The following is a 23,564-nucleotide window of genomic DNA, read 5'->3' as shown; positions in this document are numbered from 1 at the left end:
TTACACGTATAAACATCATCTACCCGGTTTACTAGGTTCAATAAGCGCCCACGAAAGACTTTTTCAGGCTATATCGTAATGATTTAATTTGTCTATAGATTTATAGATTCAATGCTAAAAAACATCTATGTTTTATCGTATAACCTCAAAATCAGACAACGCAAAAGATGATGACGTCATATACCGCAATATCTGGCGCGGTATTTGTAATTCAAATTTCTGATTCAGATTATTTGAGATTTAATTACTCCGCACGATTTGGTTTTGTGCAAAATAATTTTGTTTAAATCAAAATTGAATCCTTGACAATAATCTAAAAAAATGTCATCTGGCTTTTAAAATTAAATAATAAGGGATAACCATGATTATTTTAAAGTTTATATGGTACATAAAGACAAAATGTGTGTGTACGTTTGTGTATAAACAGCTTCACATACAGTTTTTCCGGTTTATATCGTATAACGCAAAAACTACTCGTGGTTATTCTTTTTTTGGTGGTAGATCGGTGGGAAAAGTCATACGGTATAACCAAACAATCTGGTTTCCTTGTACTTGAACTTTCTTTTAATACCAAAAACCAAGGCAAACCGCCAATGCATTCGTCACAATGGTAAATGTATATTAACTGATGAAATAGCATTATTCATTTAAACTGTTGTATCATGAAAAATATAATGAAAATGACTTGTTCCTTTTTTAGTAATGCAAGTACAGTTAAATATTTAAAACTATTATTGCGTTGTTTTCATTTGAAAAACGCATTTTTCCTGGAAACATGACTTATCGAAAAATGCAGTCCTTTTAAATATCTGAGAATCGAATAAAAAAACATTACAATATTTTTTTAAACTTAAATACTTGAATTAGTTTGTTTCGTAATAGGAGCAAAAAGGTTTGATTTATTAGTATAACTGAAAAGCAAAAAGCAAATTAATCAGAGATATGCAAACAGAGACTAAGAGTTTTGTTTTAATTGACAGCTTGGCGTATAAATGAGGTGCGGATTACTTTCAAACTTCGTCAAAAACAACAAAGCTATGCAATGTACACAAACATGTCTACTATAGTCAAATTACATTATGAAAAGAACAATATGTAATATATATTTTTATTATATGATCGCGACATGAGATGTCAACGTTTGTTCGGCTAGTAATTTCTAGGTAAATGGTTAGGGCGCAGGTGGTTTAAAGACATTTACTGACCAAACAAACGCAACAACTCGACCTTTCGATGTACTAAATATCCATAACGATGAACGCACGGACGTGTTGCGATTGGTTTGTTCCCATAATTAATTGACCGTTTTGCGAGTTCTAATTCCAGTATAAATTATCACCCAACGCGCACGTTGGAAAAGGTGTAATTAAGCTGATATATGCAATGGTCAAATCTCTAACCTGATATTTATTTCTTCCTGAAGTACACCCAGTGGATAATCGACATCCTTGAATTGTTAAATTCCAAAATTCTATGACAAAGCAGGCATTAGAGTATTTTAAAAAATCCAATAATGTTTCCGTATTATCATCCTCGATATCCAGGAGTTACTTGAATATGTCAGCAAAATCGAAGGCTCGGTGTGCGCCACTTTGTTGATGAGACAAGAAGACTAGTTCGATCATTTGGTGTATATCAAAAGAATTTCGCGGTCATGTAACGGTAAAATCTCCTTTGTAATCTTCAAAGGACAGGTATCATTCTAGCGATTGACTAATCAAATAGCTATCTTTGTGCCTTTAATTTTGCAATGACATATGACAGGGGTGTAGACAGCGAAAGTGAGTGTAACCCCTGAATATCGAGGATGCCGTATTATATACAAGGGGATACTTATCTATTACAGACTGGTCCTTTGACGAAACGTTCTGATTTATATAACCATGTCGCGAAATACGATTGTTAAAATAGCATTTTTTTTGCACAGTTTCATTAAAAAGAAATACAAAAAGATAAACGTAGGCCACACACAGTACTAATATGTTTTCCTTTCTAGGACTCATCCGTTAAGCTAGGGACCAAAATGGTTAAAATACAGTTGAACTCAACTACTTTCGTGACAGAAGAAGAGATGCGTAGATCCCCATTATGATATGAAATTTTAAAGGTTTATCACGGATTCATTTCAAACTATTTATTGCGACTGCTAAGAAGATAGCGTAATGACTGTTTAAATACTATCCTACACTCACATATTCAGCTAGTTAAACATGTACGTATTATGTCCTGGGGCCTAACAGTTAATTGGTTGGATGTCTTATGGTGATTGGTTATACACTACATGTAGTGAAAAGAATACCTTCAGGGTGGACAACACCTTGGATATGGATCGTCATACTTTGCTGTCCTGAACTTATACTCCTGTGTGTGATTGTGGTTACATCCTTTCAAGCACTCCGGGTGTGTCTTGTCGAGTTATATAGGTTATTTGTTTTTGCCATTCGAAAAGGACATTGACTTTGAAATTACCTTATACATGTATTTATATATTTCTTTCAGAGCAGAATGGAAAATCGTCAGTGCCGTTTCTTTGCAATGGCGATTGTGGCTAGCATCATTGTATCAATGACAGGAAAAACTGATTCAACCATAACTGGCCAAAACATTTCCGACGCGGACAGAGCATCCATAATAGCAGATTATTTCATTCAGCATGAATTTGAATCTCACCACGTTTACGAGTCGGCAATGGCTGCCAGAGACTTGATTAACAACGTTTCTCCTGGAAATACCTCAACGACTTCAGAACTCCTTGACGCCATTGCCTCATACGTATTGGTTTCCATGCCAGACTTTCTCCGAGATCTGATAGTTCAGGATATTGCTAAAGTAATTGTTGACGAAGCAGAACAAGCCTTTCAACGTACTAACTTAGTACTAAATTCATCTAATCCGATCTCTGAGGTTGAAATGCAACACATCTCATCACAGTTCGATTTTGTCAAGGCACTGACCCGAAGCATTACTATCGCCAAACCTCTCATAGAACAGTATCGACAAGAAGACGATTCCAGTGTTTTTATTATTTTATTGAATAAGGCAATTGAGGTAACCGCATACGCTATTTCTACTCCAACATTTCAAACTGTCATGGATATTTTCATAGAAGAACTCAGTCAAGGGTTCTTAAAATCAGGACTTCCGGAACGCATTGCGAAGGAAGGAACTGAATTTCTGAATGATAGCAATAACACATTATCCATTGTTAAAACAATTATTGAAAGTTCAGATACACAGAGACTCATATCTAGGTCTTACAAAGTTAGCAAGCCTGTCCTTGATAATCTTTACAACGGCGATACTTTGTTTTTATACGCCACACTTATGGCAGCGACTGGTGACTCGACCGGCAATTCGCAAAATCTAGCATTGAGGTTCTTATTTCAAATGCTCGAATCAGAATTTTCTAAAACTTACAGAAAACAGAATAATGGTGTTCCTGCCTCCCTTATAAGTGATCCAGTTCTTACATACGCAAACATTTTAGGGCAGATGAATTTACTCCCTGCCATTATGCCATTGCTTGGGACTGGAAGTGCACGTACAATGTTGCCGTATAACAGTTCGGTTGAGGAAGACAAGATCAGTGACGTGTGTTATGAGGATATGATCGACTTTATTGATGCAGCGAATGATGAAAAAGAATGGGCATTGAGAAGTGAGTATTTTTTTAGTTATATTATTCCTGTCATTTTATTGTCATAGTTTTTATAGGAACTTAAGAAATCGTATGTATAATTATAAGTATTAACGATGTTTTGAATTTGCAACTGTTATCTCTAAATTACTTACACATATCTAAATAACATCTTTTTAAAGGGTAAACATTGCATAGATTAAAGCATATGTTTGGTCTTCAAGCAAGATCATTTAGACGTATAAATGATACAGATAACACTGAAGTCCTTTATGAAAATATCATTTTTATTTTTTCATATATTGTTTATATATTATTATATATATTTTATACATTTGTATAAATAGCCGAAGAGAGTATTGTTTTCCAGTTTTTAGTAATTTTTTCACCGGTTCACACCGTTCATTAAAGAATCAAATAATTTCATTAAGTAATAGATATTAAATAATTATGATTTATACGATAGTTTCCTAATTTCCTTACATTTAAACTACATTTTCACGAATAATTTAGTCAGGAGATAATACAATGTGTAAAATAGAAATAGGCAAAATGTCGGGAGTTCACACGACCTAATCACTCTCCTCTTTTATAACAAGATAACGATATGTTTACTCAATTAACGACGTCGACAACTAGTCCATTCTCATGAAACAATACAAAAGAATTCAGCTGAGATAGCAATGTAACTGATAATGTTTCCCAATTAATGTTTAATACGATACCAAGTATCGGAACCACGCCACACTAAGAACCATCAAGTTATATAATTACCATTGTCACCATTTTGGGTTCTTTAAATATAATTCCTCCATATAAGTTAAATGTTCCGATTCTTCGTATAAGCTGTTGGAATTTAAAAAAGAAAAGAGATCAAACAAACGGACCCACAGAAACTCATTTCTGGATGCTTAAAAGGGCTGGTCGGGGAAAAAAATACAAAATAAATGGGTCTAAATGCGTTCTCTGGCCTTCCAAAAGTTATACCACGGCAATATGATGGTCGAGTTCTGCTTGCAATGTCCAGTTTTGACCACTGAAATCTCGGGGAAGCCCCGCGTAAATTTAGCGCAGATCTATTTATATATGTCACGTGATTGTTTCGAAAGTGAGGCAGTGAAGATAACAACAATAGCACGCCGTCATGTGCCATGTCGGACTCAACTAGCGGACAAGACAGCAATACTATACGTAAATAATTGTTTTCAAAGGTCACGTATGATGCAAGTGTATTATTCCTACCTATATGTTGTTCTTATATATAACGGTATTGATACCTGGTGCCAGTCATGACTTTTGCATGCATCTTTTTCTTTCGCCGCGATGTTTACATTTGGCCTTGTTGATGACGCGCGTGCGGTAAAATTACATCACTGATCTGGGTCAATTGAGAGTTTGAGACTGTCAGGTGACGATTTAGGATTTCTTTAATATAATTATAATTTTTACTCTTAGGGAGTGAATTTCAGCAAATTTGAATCGGTATATTTCATAAGAAGGTATTTTAAACATGTATATGCCATTTTAGCAAATATGACATTTTTTCCCCGACCAGCCCCTTTAAATTTACATACATTAGGGAGAATACTCAACTTCGAGTAAACCTCATTTTGAAATTACAACAAGCGGGGAGTAAGGAAAGATCAGAATATATTTGGACTTTACATATTGTGGCAAGGCAAAAACCTCAGAATCATTGAATTCTGAGGTAAAATCGTCTGATTCCGCACAAAACTTTCTATAAATACCTAGATTACAGCCCGTTGGGATTGACTTTTGAAGGATATCATAATGCAACAAGACAACCTAATTATGTGTATACCGTACAAAAAAAGTATAAGGTTTCATTCGTTTCATAGATATGCATGTCTTTTTTGACTAGTGATTGGTATCAATACTGATTGATAAATGACAAAAATCAATGACATCTTACCTTCAAATTTCAATGTTCAGTAAACGTATGGGAAGCAAAATACTTTATTTAATTACGCTGGAAAAGCAACGAGTAAACATGACAGAGTACTATGTACATGTACCAACTTGTAAAACTGTCGCGATAAGGAAGACGCATTAATTGTTGTTGAAGAATTTAATGCTAGCAATTTCCGTTTCAGTAAATTTAACTGAAAATAAAGAAATTGGACAACAGGATTTGCCTATATAAGTCCTCTCCTAGCCAGAGTTACAAACATTCATATGATATATATATCGAGAAATAAAGGGAGAGCACTGCTTCATTGTAGATGTAGTTCAGAAATAATGAGTCAAGGGGAGTAACTAGGAATTCTGATCGTACGAAGCATTTAGTCTTACACTGACATAGAGCGTTCATATCAGCAGGTTATGAATCCTCGCCATAAACAACTAGGGATTTTCGGTAATTTGTAGTTTATAAATATATTATAGATACATATTATACTAGCTCAAGTCGTCATTTTATAAACACCATCAGGTCAAATTCTTTCCATTCAACATTTGGTATGATATAGACTTGTATGTAAGATGAATTATTTTACGCTATACAGAAACAACCAACTGTGATTCATATACTTGATGTATAGACTATTGTTAATTGTAATAGCCTTAGTATCATCACTACGTTGAGAGCTACTCCTGAGTAAGATATCAATATGATCTTATAGGTGATTGCCGTTCTGTAATGAGTTTATCATAACTTGTATTTGCTTATTATAGTTTCGACTTTCAAATTAATAATGGTAGGGGATTTATCGATCCTGTCTGTAACCATACATATATGAAATAGACAAATAATCATTATAGAGGTCAAAATGCAAGTTACTGGCATTATTTATAATAATAATAATTCGAGGTTCTTATATACCGCTTCATCACAAACTAGTTCGTAGGTCGTCTCAAAGCGGTTCACAAATTATTATCCGTGGTTATAGGGCCTTTGCAGCCAGACAATACATTTTTCGACTCCCCGGGGAGCATACAGACGGAGCTGCCATTTCGGCGCTAACAGCTAGCATTCAACACTTTTAGCACTGCCCAACCACGTACTCATTTACAGTTGAGTAAAGTATCTTGCTCAATGATACAACATAGTGCCGTGCCGTGACGCCAACCCGCAACCCAGCGTCTACCACTAGACTACCGTGCCTCCTATCTCGCAGTTTGTATAAGACAAAAAAAAATCTTCTGCATCCATAATTTTTAAACACGAATGTTACATCATTTTGAGGTTTGTTTAGGGCTTTCTTTGGGGTGTTTTAAACCCCAAGCGGCGCAACGCGCCGCCGGGGTTTGATCGGAATCACTTTGTCCTATTCCGGCGCTTCCCCGTGCGTAAAAGCCTTCTTGGAAATTAAGGCCGCATTCTGTCTTCAAAAAATGATAGTAAACCCTACGGTACCTGTATATATTACAGTTTACTTAAAAAAACATGAATTCTCCATTTGATAAAAAACATATCGATATGCAGTGAAGAATAATACTATAAGTATAGTCCAATCTAAACGGTACATCATTTTCTCTGCGAAGATTTTCAGTTTCAAGTTTAGATGAAGCGACGGCAGGCTAGGTGGTGTGTTCCACCTATACATGTAGCATACATTAACGGTTCTACATAACTACACTACTTATATCATTTGTATCTGGAAATATTATCAGATAATAGCAGCAAACGGCGAAATTGCAGTAAAAGACCAGTAAAAATGGCATTCTGTATTGTTGTCAAGCGTGATGTCATAATTAATTGGCGTCGGAAACTACGCTACACATTCCCGTGCTTTTCTGATGTAGGCGTGACGTGAAAGAATGTACAAAATAGACAATTTCATGTTATTCCCGTTCCAAACGAATTATTTATTTCACTTGTATAAAACAAATACGTGGTAATAAAAAACACAGCGTAGTGGCAAATTGTGTCTGTGTAACAGTCTCGAGAAGTAATAACTATTATTCAAGGGAGGGGGTCTGCGATTTACGCTTTAACCCAGAAGACGGTTGATATTTTATCCAGATGTACATACTGTATATTGTCGATATAAATATTTGTAACAATTGCTGCTTCTCTTTCAAAGCTGAGGTTATTACGTAATCGTAGACATTTAAACGTGCGTTTGAACATGTGCATTTTCGTGCTGTGGAACAATTATTGAGTGATAAAAATGGTAAATGTACGGATATTGAGCGTGAACGGAATATTTTGAAGGACAAAATTAATGCTATTAATGATTTATAAAATAATCATAATTCAAGAAATTCAAGTATGCCGGATCCGTTCCCTCGAGGTTGCTGGACTATCAGTTCGTCAATTTCATAAAAAAAGGTTTGGTGTCCAGCAGTTTTGCTGCATTTTCTTGTTTAAACTGGGATAAGGTAAGTTAAATTACAAATATACTTGTTATCTAATGCATTCTAGGGATTTGGACTATAGATATCCTTGATTTTTGTTGTGTTCTAGGGGTCGAACTGTATGTATACTTCTTATTAATTATATGCAAGGGAGATTAATTATAAATATAGTTGTTCTCTGCTGTATTCTAAGGGCTTGAACTATAAACATTCTTCTTCTCTGTTATATTTCTAGGAACTAAATTATCCATGAACTTGTTCTCTGCTGTGTTCCAGGACGTTTCATTATAAATGTATTTGTTATTTGTTATATTTTAAGGATTTGAACTATAATGATACTTGTTATCTGTCAATTATTTAGAGAACAGCTATAAATGTATTTGTTATTTGATGAATTCTAGAGTGTTGAAATATAAACATACTTGTCATTTTCTGTATTCTAGGGAGTTTTATAATATATGTAAGGAAGTTGAACTGTTAATAAAGTCAAGAATAGAAGAAAAATATTGGAAAATCAATTCCTTGAGCAAAACGACATTTTAAAATGAAAAAGCAGAATACAGAAGTTTAAAGTAATAAGTTGAAACATGTTAAAGAGCTTACATAAATATAAAATATGAACTTCACGCTTTTTGAGGAACAACTGGACAGTCATCTTCAAGTGCTAATAAAGTGTTGAAAATGGAACGGATCTGTTAACACGTTATATAGACATTGTATAGCTGGTTGGTGTGTGCATACATCTTATTGTAACGGTAAAAGGGACATAACTATTCATTCAAATATATTTTAATTGTCTTATACAACACAAAAACATGCTTTTAAATACGAACATCATAACAAATATCATAATCAACCTGGATGACAATGATTATAAAGCTTCGATCAGACCTCGGGACATAACAATGGATGACGATGATTATAAAGCTTCGATCAGACCTCAGGACATAACAATGGATGACGATGATTATAAAGCTTCGATCAGACATCAGGACATAACAATGGATGACGATGATTATAAAGCTTCGTTCAGACCTCGGGACATAATAATGGATGACAATGATTATAAAACTTCGTTCAGACCTCAGGACATAACAATGGATGACGATAGCAACGAAAGTGTCTTTTGTTCCCTATTTATCACTTGGGTATTAATCGTTTTTCTGACTATCACTGACCGAATTTTATCAGTGACAGTTTTGTGTAAATTATTGTAGCTTAAGGTATTCTTATAACAAGTCAATGTTTAGAACATTGTGAAACGCATGCTTCGAAAAACAAAATATATTTCATTTGTTTTATTATTTTTTTAATTTGTTTTACTGTTTCAATTTGTCATGATGATTTTAATATTTTTACGACCATTCAAGCCGATTTCCGTGTTAAGTTGTCGTAAAGCTGACTAGGCAGTGCGACATTATAATTGCGTTACCTATAGACTGGTTAGCATACAGCGTCATTCAAAAAAGTAAAAAGAGTATTATCTTTACAAATTAACTTCAAATCTAAATGTCGAATCATGAGTAGCCAAACAATTTTGTGTATGCCAATTGTTTATTTAAAATGACTATCAGAACGGGGAGAAAAATATATTTCGGTTAGCGTCAAGCTGACGGTATCTAAACTAATACCAAACTACAGATTTTATCTCACGGTGTTGTTTTTCAACTAAAATATCTTTTTTTGATGAATCCTCTATGTTTAGAAGTCTTCTTAGATTCTGGTTTGTACTTTGTTTTGCCTCGTATTTTCATTGTAAAAATCAATAAGATGTACCTAATTTTTTTCTAAATTTGTATTTAGAACAAAATATCAATTTCAGCAAACATATCTTTACCCATTAATCAAGTGCAAAATGTTATTTCCAATGAACGTCCAAGCTCATTGCTATTTAAAATGATATTTATGAAACCCTGTTTAATAGAAAAATGTATATGCATATGAATTCATTTGTTTCAGTTTATCGACATCAGGGTTCATTCACCATAGTGTATCTTATTGGTTAATGTCGTCTTTATATGATCAGGGCCGTTGTGGGGACATATATCCCACAACAATCAATTCATTGATTCATAAGAACCATAGGGATTGGGCAATGTAATATACAATAACTTTAAATAGGAGGTTGGAAGGAATAAAAATGTTTATAACAATCTTATTTTACATAACAAATTTATAAGAACATCGGCAAATAAAAAAGGAAAAAGTGTGAAGAAAGATTTGGAAATGTAGTGAACCTTGATATGAATTGCAAGCGAGAGTAACAAAAGATATATATTCACGTGTTCCAGATAAGTATGATATTTTAGGAATGTATGTGGACTTTGCCTTGCAAAACAGGCGATGTCATTAATGGTGGCGGTAGCTGAGTCAGTGTTAAGGCCAGTTGCATAATACTATCGAATTATTTAACACGTTGTGTGGTGCTAAGCTAATTCAGAATTTAAATGAGAGATAGAGAATAGTTAGGTAGGTCTGAATTCCAAGGTGAACGTGCTTCCATATACAGGTAAATCCCAGATATTGGTTGTATGGCATCTTTGTGGGTTTGTCAGTTTCATCAAATGACACAGCGGTACTTTTTAACGACATTAAGTAATCTTTTTTACTATATTTATAGTTCGGAACAAACTATGTCAGTGTCGATACGGTTTTTATATCGAAATAACCGGCGTGATCTACTTAATAATCGTTTCTGACTTATGTACCACTGTCAATGACGGTGCCAGGTAAAAGTTTTCTTATGTCTATACAGATCACTTATTTGTTAACAAACAAATTGCCTGAATTCATCTACATCAATGCCTTTAAATGATCTGTGATCAGAAATTTGTTTTTATATACAAATTGCATCAATTACACACACGCTACCCCTTAATATGAAATATAAAAATGTATACAGTAAAATGAATAATGAAACAGGAACGAATATATACAAGATACATTTCGCATCAACGTATTTAACACTTTCCGTGAATTTGACGGTATTATTGGAAACAAACACAACCCCCGTAGCTACAATAGTGAAAAACCGTGATCACGACCTAATGGAACGTCAAAGTCAACATATCACTGGCAAACGAGGACGTCGTTCAATAGAACAGTGTTTAGTCTTCGTAACATGGAACATTGGTGCCATAGCATACAGCTCTCTTCATCATTTTGTCTTTATAAACTACTAACTACCTTCCTTCCTTTCACATTGACCAATATTGAGATTTGTCTGTCGATAATGTTATACCATACACTGTGGCCCTTCTTTAGCGGGTAAATTTTCAACTAAAATAGTTTTACCAAAACTTATGAAACCCTTTTGTTAACTTACATTAGTCAGTGTGTGTGTGTGTGTCTCCCTCTTCAGGAGTGTATTAACCTGGTTATCATTCTTTAATTATGCTTTAGATTGGCTAGATACACTGTACGTTTGATGTGTTGAGACATTCTGACTCGATTATTTTGTTGGGGAAATCGTGTGTTGTATTTTGCCTAAGTAATTACGTTGAAATGGAATCGGAAAACAGTTATCTATCTCCCTTGTATTACCGATCGAGAACTGGTTTGCTTACATTGTATGACCTCGATAGGAGACTCTGTAGAATTGGACTCATGACCACAGACTGTATAACGGATGCTGCTATATTGATATCGTTCAGGAATGTAGGACCTTCTTTAGTGATTCGTTTTTGAAACAGATCTGCGTCTATTCCAGCCTCGTTCACAAGGGCTTAAACGATATCATAAAAGACGGAGTTTTGGAGCAAATCTGGCATGGCCTTCAACAAGTAGCTAACTGTGGCGTTCGTAAGAACTGGAGTTTCCAGCAGCCATTGCTGACTCGTAAACGTCGTTGGATAATTGGTCATGAATTCTAATTAATGTAATTAACTGTTAAGTTAGCTTTTTCTGTGTCAGACAGATTCTGGCTAGTTATGCCTGAATGAATTTTCCGCGTCAATGCTATCAAAACGCTGACCACAATAACCATGGCACCGAAACGGTATGGACGGCTTCCCATTGTGTTGTCAATCGAAACGTATCAGATTTAATCTACAACTGTACTTTCACATGTACCTTTAATTTTAATAAATGTATATGTTTGAATATTTACAGAAACTTACCTTAAATCCATGTTTGTCTGAATGTTATAAACCCGACTTCGTCAACAATAAGTCAGTCGATTGATAGCTGGTACAGTTAGACGTTAACTATAAGTCAGTCGATCGATAGCTGGCACAGTTAACTATAAGTCAGTCGATCAATAGCTAACAGAGTTACCTATAAGTCAGTCGATCGATAGCTGGCACGTTAACTATAAGTCAGTCGATTGATAGCTGGCACAGTTAACTATAAGTCAGTCGATTGATAGCTGGCACAGTTAACTATAAGTCAGTCGATTGATAGCTGGCACAGTTAACTATAAGTCAGTCGATTGATAGCTGGCACAGTTAACTATAAGTCAGTCGATTGATAGCTGGCACAGTTAACTATAAGTCAGTCGATCGATAGCTGGCACAGTTAACTATAAGTCAGTCGATCGATAGCTGGCACAGTTAACTATAAGTCAGTCGATCGATAGCTGGCACAGTTAACTATAAGTCAGTCGATCGATAGCTGGCACAGTTAACTATAAGTCAGTCGATCGATAGCTGACACAGTTAACTATAAGTCAGTCGATCGATAGCTGACACAGTTAACTATAAGTCAGTCGATCGATAGCTGACACAGTTAAATATAAGTCAGTCGATCGATAGCTGACACAGTTAACTATAAGTCAGTCGATCGATAGCTGGCACAGTTGGAGTTGGACGTGGGAGGCTACCTATATCCAGTTGTCTGGATCATAAGGAATCAACTCAATTAAATAAATCATTATAAACTCGACAATCGAAATACGAGATCACACCAAGCAAAGAACTTTCCTCGATGTCAAAAAATTGAAATAAATAGTCTTGCACCGATCATCTGTTAACTCAAACTCTCCGCAGGAAATTCATATAAAAGTGCCACGCGTTGTAGATACATGCATATTATCTAATCTGTTTGATGATATATAAACAGCCTTTTAAATCATTATAGTATTACTATTTCTTCAAAAGCAAAGCAGTGGTTTGAAATAATTAATAAGTGCACCTGTATATCGAAGTATATCGTTAACAGATTACGGGATCCCTTATGATACAGACAATAAGATTTATCAGATTGGAAACATATGATATCAAAGTTTTACTCTCTACACAAACAATGTACGTATTAAACAAAGGGACCAGTCAGTCTTGAAACGTTGCGACACGTTTAATTTGTACATTGTGTAAAATGACAAACTTTGATATAAGTTGGCTGATAATTATTTATTGATCTCGGTAATTTGTTATTAGGTTTTAAATGTCTTTACGTTTATTTTTGGATATACTCAAAATCTCACTATCGTACAATGAAGATAAAGCATGAAAATTCTGCAAACTTCCATGTAAATGTCATATTTCACTGAGGAGAATACAAGTAGTTCAAACGTAAAATGTTCTGTATGACACCTGACTGCATTCGAGGTTAATATATAACTATGTTTTTTCTTCCTGTAACTCAGTGTGATATCAATACGTCTGAATAGCATGAACTATGTTGTATTTGTTTGATTTATACAAAGATAACGTCCTCATAATAGCTATGGACATAATAAACGTAGGCCTAGATATACACCTCTTAACAGTATNTGGGGGTGGTGGGGGCGGGGGTTTCTGAAGTTCTGTTTATCTTTATTTGTTTCAAAAGAAAAATTGCTCTATCCCCTTTCAACATTTTTTTTTCAAAGTACAGTCCTTGGGAAATGTATATTGAGATGTAGAGAAAAAAAAATTAAACGTTTCAATTTTAAGCCTTCACGGAATTGACCGAGAAGTTGCGATTGACAGTTGGATAAAGCAGACAAATACTTTTCACGAAATTTTCGAAATAATCCTTACCTTAGATATATTGATAAACATGCATGTGTTTGATGACACGTTGCTACCTTATAATGATCAATACATTTATATATATACTTATTATTATTAAGGGATGTATGTATACATATATATGTATTTTGTAGTGTTTAAACAAAACTTCCTCGTGAAGCTTCGCATTAGGGGAATATCATTTAACCTCAATCGGTATGGCGGAGGGCTGGGAAGTTTTCATTCGGTGGTTCGATCCCAGGTAGTTTACATTTTTTTCTTATTTGTTACTTTTATACGTTACATTACAATACGATAACAGTGTGTGTCGTTATATGTTTTGACAGAATATCCTTCCTTTACCATATAATCCCATTGTACAGCACCACGCTACTGATAAGCGATATACACGCATGGCTATAACATTGGACTTTGTCCTCATGTCTCATCCGTCCTGGACGCACCTGGATGACACAAAGAAATAACTTGATGACTAGCCTTGTCACGTGATTTGCTATGCTATCCAGATCTTGATACCTTTTTCACTTTCGATGGTTATATGAACTTTGTACAGCAGAACCTACATATCTTTAACATAATACACTGTAAGCTCTAAGATCTCCTGTATGCAGGCATTGAAATGTAAAACCTCTGTTCTTTCCATCTCTTCCTCACCCTCTTTCTTTTTCTATTCGCCAATTTCTTATTAATTTGTTAATGATTGTTAATGATTATGATTTTAAAATTAAACGTTTATATTCCTTCCTGTCATTCCCTATCTAAAATATTGTATATTGTATTGTTGGGAAGCTGCCTTGTTTTTACTCCTTAAACATTTTTGAATGACAATGTATGCTAACCAGACTATAAGTAACGCAATAATAATGTTGCTGACGTGACTGTCCAGTCAGGTTATCAATAATTTAACATGGATTTAAGCCTTGAATGATTGTCAAACACATTATCTTTAATATAGTCAGCGGTACAATATTGCTATCGTCAACAATTGTTATGTCCTGAGGTCTGATCAAAGCTCGTGTAATAAATGACATATATGTTGACTATGACATTTGTTTATGTTTTGATATGTTTTATAAAACTAATTAAATTGTATTTTGACAAACTGTGTCCCTCTTACTGTTACATGGCTACCTTTCACATATAACGCTTTTAACAGATCCACTTTATTTCAACACTTCATCAGCACTTGAAGATGATTTCCTGAAATTGTCATTCTGATTTCGTTATTGATTCTTAAAAGAGTTTAGTCATATGTTTTACATTTATGTATGTTCTTCAATATGTTTCGACATATTACATATACATTTGATGCTTTTTCATTTTAAAACGTTAGCTTGCTCAAAGTAATATTTTTCCCTTCATTTCGTTCCATTTTTGACCTTATAGGCTTGCATGTTGTTTATGAATACTTTACAAATTACAAATTTACAACATTCATAAATCCAACCTTTAAGAATATAATTGCCAAGAAAATTGGCTTTGTAGTTTCCGTTTAGTGAGCTAGGGTACTTATTTATTTGCAACACTGATTGGTTCTTTTTTCTAAGAAGTACAAATCTAACAGCATCTCATTAGAATCAAGCAAAATAGAAACTTCTCTGAATCCTACGTCCGCAGAAGCAAAACGTGTCAAAGATGAACAGCTAAAGTGTAGTATTCGTCAGCGAAACCTTCCATGGGTTCGCCTCATAAAAGTATGGACCCTGCTTTCGTGTCATTACTTTCTCGGTCCCGCCTTTGTTATTGCATATTTTTATGAAAATGAAATTTGAAAAAGCTAAATGTTATATGAATCCGAAGAAGCCAAAAAACTTGTAATTAATAAATAGAGCTCTTTCCTAGAACGCATCAATAATGAACCGTCCTAAAATAGCACCTCAGAACAAGTATATTGGTAATGAACCACACTAATATACAGCAGTTATAAATATTCTACCCCATCAACACTGCTGGGTAGTGACGCCTCTATGGACAAAGGATGGTCAAAGACCTGTGTGATTGGTCCAGAGGCTGGAGAAAAGACTTATGATTGGACAGCCAATGATTGCTTGTTAATTTTAGACCTCTGGCCAACGATGGTCAGTATTGGGCCTGGGGATTTTCAATCAGGCGTAAGAGCCATGTCCTATTACATAACTGCCCGACCTGCCAGCCCTGTACAAAATTATTACATAACTATACTGACTATACATGTATCTATTATATGCAAACACATATAACCGTATCAGTTACTATGACAAAAAGGTGAAACGTTACAGCCTGACAAAAAATTAACTATTTGTACGGGTACTTAATACATGTCATATATTTAAACTCCCTAAAATAAGCAGACAACAAGTTTATTCATAGTTCAACACCCTAGAATAGAGAAAGATACGTTTCGATAAAGTTAAATTCCTTAGAATATAGCAAATAGCAAGTATATTTATAGTTCAACTCCCTACAATACAACGGTATAGGTACCAAGCACATTTATAATTAAACTACCTAACATACAACAGAGAACATGTAAGTTTACAATCAAATTCCCACGAATGCAACACATTACAAGCATATTTATAGTTCAACTCCCTAGAATACATCTGAAAACTAGTATATAGTACATTGATAAGCTTTACAGAACAAGTCCATTGACAGATACGGCTTTCCCATATAAAAAACAACAAAGTTAAGTCCCTTGACATATAGAGCCCTCCTTAAAACACCACAGAACATTAACGTTAGAACCTCATTCGACTACACTACCGAACAATTGTCAAGGGTAGTTAAAATAATCTGGAGTTAAACTGTTGTCCATAGTGAGTAATAGTTGCAGCTTCCTTCACTTTGTCATATTGTTTTCGATTTTAAGGTGTATTAGGCTTATTTTAACATCAGGGCGGTCCTGCTATGATATGGATTGTATAATTCAAGTCGTTCGTTAATTAACTAGTGTTTAGAGCGATACACTAAAATTGGCAAAATATGGAATAACAAATTCTCTAAACATGGTTGTCGCCTAGCTTCAGATAAGTAATTACTTCTTTGTCGATGAATATTCAAGCATGCTGTTTGAAAGGTGAGTCAAATTATCCAATCTTTGTATATTAAATATCCTAGCACAATTGTAATGTAACGACACTTTTCATTTGTTAATAACCATGTATTATTGGACGATAGACCATGAGCGCGCGTGTATTGTTTTCAAACAGACAAACGCTCTTCCATCAACTTCCCCAGCTAATTTTTCCGGTAAAATAGCAAGTCGCGGGACTGGTTTCATTTGCTAGCGGACAACCAATATACAAAATGTATATTTATCATCTCTAGATCTACTTAAGACCTATGAAGATCATGGTCAGATAGTTCCGCTGAACTTACCGCGAAAGTGACTTGAAATATAATTGAAAATATATCAAATGCTGAGTTAATGTATTGACGAGCGATGTTGATGGATTGGTGGATTTGATTAATGGAAAACTAGCAAATAAAGTACAACGTCAGTCAGTTCTAATTTTTTGTTTTCTGCCGGCTAAATGTCGACTGAAAATTAAATAAAATGTCCTCCCCGATAAAATCCAAATTTAAAAGACATAATCAACGTATGCGGCCACCGTTGATCATCTTTAAACCATTTTCGAATCCCGAAACAAACATAACTAAAATGAACTAGTAACGAGAGACCATACATCACTTTAGTTAACGTGCTTTCATTTGTGTACGTTCTCTATTTACAGGGCTTGATTCATATGGGAAAATACCTTCTGGCCTTGCAAAAGGGAATATCAATTTCCTCGGCTCCTTTGACCAATGTCTAAAGATCAGATCGGACATTAAAGCCAATGAAATTCTTGGAGGCATTCGCAGAAACTCTCCAAGGTATCCACGATCCGTAGGATCCAAATATTGCCGTGTTCGTATACCGCTTCCGAAAAGTATTGTCGACGGAATAGGCGTGGTAAGTAGGCACTAGCATTGCTGTTTGAGTAGGCACAGTGTAATGTTTTTTAAAACCAATAACTTATGTTAACAGTATATATAGAGGTAACTTACTGTAAAATGCTGACATGCGAACACTCTAACGTACTCTGACAAGATAATGTGACTTGTTAATGTCCAATGACATACTGCTTTATTCCACAAGTATTTCTTGGGTCTTGTTGCTTAATACTTGATTAATTTGCAAATTAAAAATCAAGATAATGCTATATTAAGAATGAAACTTTTTTCGTTCATAGGAAATGTTATAAAATATTATTGTTCTCTCCTCCATGTTTTTCTAGTAAACAAGAAGTATTGTGAGTAGAACAGGAGATATCTTGTCCCCTGATAATGCGTGGTATGTTTAAATGAAATAAATTGGTACGGATATCTCACTTCCATGTAATATTTCACATCCAATCAGGTCTATACCACAAATATATTATCACCTGTCTATTTCCCATACCGCAAATATAGTCCATGATATATACAACGTGTAGGTTTGTGGGATATGGATTTTCTACCCTCGGTGGATTATTTAAATTTGGTATCAGAACCTCGGCAAAAAGCATCAAGCGGAGACACCAAATTATGCACCTGAGGGTGGAATATTCGTTACCTACACACCCAAATATCATATGAAACAAATGGAAGGATATCCACATCCTAACATGATTGAATCTGTTTATGCCACCGCCATAAAATGGGAGGGGGGGGGGGGGGGGGGGGGTGCACATTTGCCCATGTCCGTCCAGTCCAGTCAAGTCTCGTCCCGTCCCATCCATGAGCGGGGAATTTATGTCTGACAGACATTTTCTATTTAACCTACTTTCTAAATAGAACTTGGTTAACACACTATATGGACATTGCAAAAACAACATGATAGATAACATACACAACATATAAGGCCATACTTGGAAAGAGCAGCAAAAGTATTGTGTACCGAATGTATGCCTAAAATTGAAAACACTATTCCAGACGTTATGCGCAAGCTTACGCACTAACGCCTTGGTTTCTGAGATAGTTTCACTTGCCGGATGACACATTCATCACAGTCAGTAAAACGACGTTTTGACGGGTTTTTGATTGTGACGTCATAATATAACGATTTCATATGACTTTGACGCTATAATAGTAAAGGTCACCTTGTTACTTACCCTTATCCCGCCTGGATGTTTCGTACGGAATACATGTACGTGTGTCTTACATAACTAGAGGTGAGGGGAAAAAAACGTACCATCACTATCCAGCTTGTCATATGCAAGTCTGTCACATGCTATTCTTGTCTACCAGAAACCACAAACATGTTATAACCGCCCAACTTATTACTACATGAATACTGTCCTGATCCATTTTGCTTCCACAATGACCATACGTAATCTAGAGAATCAACACGAGTCAGAACCTTTCGATTAGTTGTTTCCTAAAAGAAAATCCTTTTTTTTCAGGAAACAAAAGGTATTGGCTTAAAAGTAACCTGGGGTACGTGCATTCCTGACACGTGTACAGGAAACGATGTATACGGACTTCTGAAACTGGGTAAGTTGCAAAATGAAAACTTTTTCTGGATGATAAGCATTGCCATACCGATTGAAGAATATAACATACTTACAAACACGCATGCACATTGTTTGGGGTTTTTAAATTACCTAACGAAGCACAGCTTTATATTTTTGTTTTTCGGAGTATACACGCATTGCATTCGGTCAATAAAATCATTGAGGTTTTAATAACAGAGTTCTTTTTCACAGATGTTTTCAAAAACGCAACGTCAATGGTAGAGTCTGTTGATTGTACCCTGGAATTGGACATAACACAGGACCTGGCGGCGGTACTCACCATGTAAGTTCAGAGGAAATATACTTTGATTCGGAATATCGTTTTGTCAAACAAATCTGTCCTATAAGAAATTTCGTTAGGGTTATCCCATTAACCCTATCAAAACGTCGTAGGTAGGGGATATCCTAAACCGACCTTGCAGACATTCGAGTTAAAAGGTTATCCCAAATATCCCTATCAGAACACATTTAAAACAATACCAAATATTCCTTTAAAAATACATTCTAGAAACAAGTTGGCATAGAAAAATAAAAAAATTAAACAATCCTAGATAAAAACACAGTATTCGAGATAACCATGTTAAAACCATAGTAACAAACCGACATAAAAAGGTAAGATCGTGTCATGGTATTCCAGATACTTGTGTTAAACTAGAAAGAAAAAAAGCTGTCATCAGATAAAAAAAAGTATTTCATTGATAAACTCTGGTTTTGAGATATTCGTGTTAGAAAACAAAATATTCAGACATATATCTAAAATTGGACTTGGGTACAACGTATAAACCAGATATTTGAGATAATTTTCATGATAAGAGAGATAATATGTAAAGACAAAATTATTGTTCTAGTTATGGTTATATCACGAGAACTAGCCTTAGCATTCTGACTGGGATAACGATGTTGATGGTAACATACTATCCATAGAAAACTATTTATTGAAAATAATAAAACATGTTCTATAAGATCTTAGCTGTCGGATTTCTCTGGTCAATACATTCTCATTAAAAATATCTGAACATGGTAAGTATCACTCAGTCAATACGGAGCCTTGGACTTGCTAGAAGTTACACTTCAAATTCCTTGATTTATTTATTAGATAAAATCGACGAAAAAATGCTGCATTCTAATGCTTCATAGCGGGTGTAATTAAAATTTGTTTAGTAGATATGAGTCCAGTTTGTATAATATATTTAAATGAATGCAGATTTTATGATAGTTTAGTTTGAATATTATTTTCATTTAATTAACCACAATAGTTATATCATATCTATGATTGCATCAGGATGAGAAAAACTAAGAACTCGAAAAAAACATCGACATGAAGACAATTTGTTCAGATATGAAAGTAGGATGAAAGTAAATGTGGATATAGTTTAAAACAGACACGACTTTTCTGGTAGATGTGGATGGAGTTTGAGTACTGAGCGACTTTAACTTGTATGGAAGATTTGAATATAATCTTAATACAAAGGCGACTTTAATTAGCATGGTAGATGTGAATATGATTTGAATAAAGGCACGATTATAACTTGTGTGGTAGATATGAATATATGGTTTTAATACAGGTACGCCTGTAACTTGTGTGGTAGATATGAATACATGGTTTTAATACAGGTACGCCTGTAACGTGTATGGTAGGTATGAATATATAGTTTTAATACAGGTACGCCTGTAACTTATGTGGTAGGTATGAATATGGTTTTAAACAGGTACGTCTGTAACTTGTGTGGTAGGTATGAATATATGGTTTTAAACAGGTACGCCTGTAATTTGTGTGGTAGGTATGAATATATGGTTTTAATACAGGAACGCCTGTAACTTGTGTGGTAGATATGAATACATGATTTTAATACAGGTACGCCTGTAACGTGTGTGGTAGGTATGAATATATAGTTTTAATACAGGTACGCCTGTAACTTATGTGGTAGGTATGAATATATGATTTTAAACAGGTACGCCTGTAACTTGTGTGGCAGATATGAATATATGTTTTAATACAGGTACGCCTGTAACTTATGTGGTAGGTATGAATAAATGGTTTTAAACAGGTACGCCTGTAACTTGTGTGGTAAGTATGAATATATGGTTTTAATATAGATACGCCTGTAACTTGTGTGGTAGGTATGAATATATGGTTTTAATACAGGTACGCCTTTAACTTGTGTGGTAGATGTGAATATAATTTGAATACATAGTAAATGAGAAGATTGTTTGAATACTGTCACGCCTTTAACTTGTTTGGTAGACATGAATGTAGTTTGAATTCTAAAGTGACATTTACTTGTATAGTAGTTATGAATAGACTATAACTTGTAATGTATGACAGATGTAAATAATGTAAACCGTCTGGGTTTTTTTCAGAATGCTTCTCAGTATTTTGGCGTTTCTTATGTTAACCGGAACGCTTTACGTTTCGATGGAGTCACGGGGTGATATCGCTGACAATGATAAATCTGCTAATGCAGACAGTGCCTACAGCAATCTGACATTCACAAATGTCGACGAAAGTAAACCGTGTCCGACATTGAACGAGGTTAAAGTTGAAAACGGGCACACTGCGAAAGAAGGGGAAAAGGGAAGAAAAGAAATTGGACTTCTTGCAAACTATGTACCACACTCAGAATCCGATAAATCTGCCTCAGACAAAACAGTGGATACAATAACTGATCAACCAAACGGTGTTTCAAATGGCGGTACTGGTACCAAAGCTGTATCACTAACACAAGAAACCAATGCTAAACCATCACGACAAAAGAAAGAAGGTACCATTACTTCGATAATTACTCGAGGAGATTATAGAGATTATAAAACCCAATGATAATATAGAACATATATAGTGTATAAGATATACATGCATTTATATTAGTTATTATAAGTTGTATGTGTCGTTTATAAACTTTGACTATGAACAAGTTCAATATTAAAATGTTTCGAGAAGAACTACACAATCGACGATAAACTAACTTTAGAATGACATCGTTAGAACAAACGATGTTCCGTAGTACAGCTTAACCTTTTTAAACAGTACTTGATGTGGCTTGTTGTGTCCTTGTCTAACGGTATTTCTGAATTTAAGAACATGACACTACTTAGATTTGGCTTACAATTTCATGGCAGGGGTAGTCGAGGAGGCGGCATAAGACGCTTACTCTTCCGGAACACCTGGTCTAATATTTTTGTAATTGCAGTTTTATTAACATTTTACTACCAACTTGATGTTTGTTCGGGATTTTAATTTTAATTTTTCCTGTCTAGGTGTACTAGTCCGTATCGTCAAAGCGTTCTCCATACAGATAAACGCCCCAAAGATACTGACCGGGAGGACTGGACTTAACTCAATAAAATGTATCCACGGAATCAAGTTCTTCACTATAACATGGGTAATACTAAATCACACTTATAACTACGGTATACTGTCGGACGCTTCGACGACCTTGGCAACAGGTAAACATAACAAAATAGTATGATAACCTACAGGTACACTTTGTAATTTCTATCAGTAAGGACTGATGTCAAATGACGCCAAAAAACTGAAAAAAATACATTTGTAATAAGTAAACCTGTAATATCAGGCTAAAAGATGTTGTTAATCGCGTGTAAGAAGTATTAAACCTAAGAGTTAAATGTTTCTAAAAGTTGGACAACAGGTATAATGAAGAAAATGTACATGTAAGCTAGCCCAATATAATCACTAATGGAATGGTTTGGTAAAATGTTAGACAAACTAGATACCGTAGAACATTCTCTTTCGACAAGATACCTGGCGAAAAAGAGCAGCTGAATAGTTTGTGGATCCTTTTTGACTGAGGGATTTCTCATTGGTTACAAAACAATTTAAGTTGAATATGAGAAAACTTTTATGGCTATAGCATATGTTTCTATCGTATAGCTATTTTTGAAATGATTTTAGTTCATTTTGTATGGCCACATTGCGTCGGAATACCAGATAATCTTCTATAACATCATAAGCTCAGTCATAATACATCATAATCAACTATGATACAAGACACTCCGTTAGAATACCATATAATCTACTGTAACACCATAGTCCGTTAGAATCCGCTACAATAGGAAATGTTTCGACTTATTATCAGACAATCCGCTATAACCCATATACTCAGTCAACCAGATAATCCG

At 34.8% G+C, this 23,564-nt stretch overlaps 1 protein-coding gene across 1 annotated transcript in view; it reads left to right on the top strand.

Annotated features, from left to right (window-relative positions):
• Positions 1-3,276: 3,276 nt before the first annotated feature.
• The window catches only part of LOC110460877 (nose resistant to fluoxetine protein 6-like), a 33,286-nt gene continuing 12,998 nt past the window's right edge, over positions 3,277-23,564 (top strand). Inside the window, exons 1-6 of the mRNA XM_021514073.1 lie at positions 3,277-3,658; positions 17,625-17,845; positions 19,317-19,407; positions 19,620-19,710; positions 21,789-22,189; positions 22,683-22,871. Coding sequence (XP_021369748.1) covers positions 3,325-3,658; positions 17,625-17,845; positions 19,317-19,407; positions 19,620-19,710; positions 21,789-22,189; positions 22,683-22,871 — 1,327 coding nt within the window. The 5' untranslated portion in view covers positions 3,277-3,324. The remainder of the gene's footprint in view (positions 3,659-17,624; positions 17,846-19,316; positions 19,408-19,619; positions 19,711-21,788; positions 22,190-22,682; positions 22,872-23,564) is intronic.

The sequence above is a fragment of the Mizuhopecten yessoensis genome, unplaced genomic scaffold (genome assembly GCF_002113885.1).
Source record: "Mizuhopecten yessoensis strain PY_sf001 unplaced genomic scaffold, ASM211388v2 scaffold10509, whole genome shotgun sequence".
Taxonomy (NCBI): Eukaryota; Metazoa; Mollusca; class Bivalvia; order Pectinida; family Pectinidae; genus Mizuhopecten; species Mizuhopecten yessoensis.
This window is presented reverse-complemented; position numbering and strand designations above follow the sequence as displayed.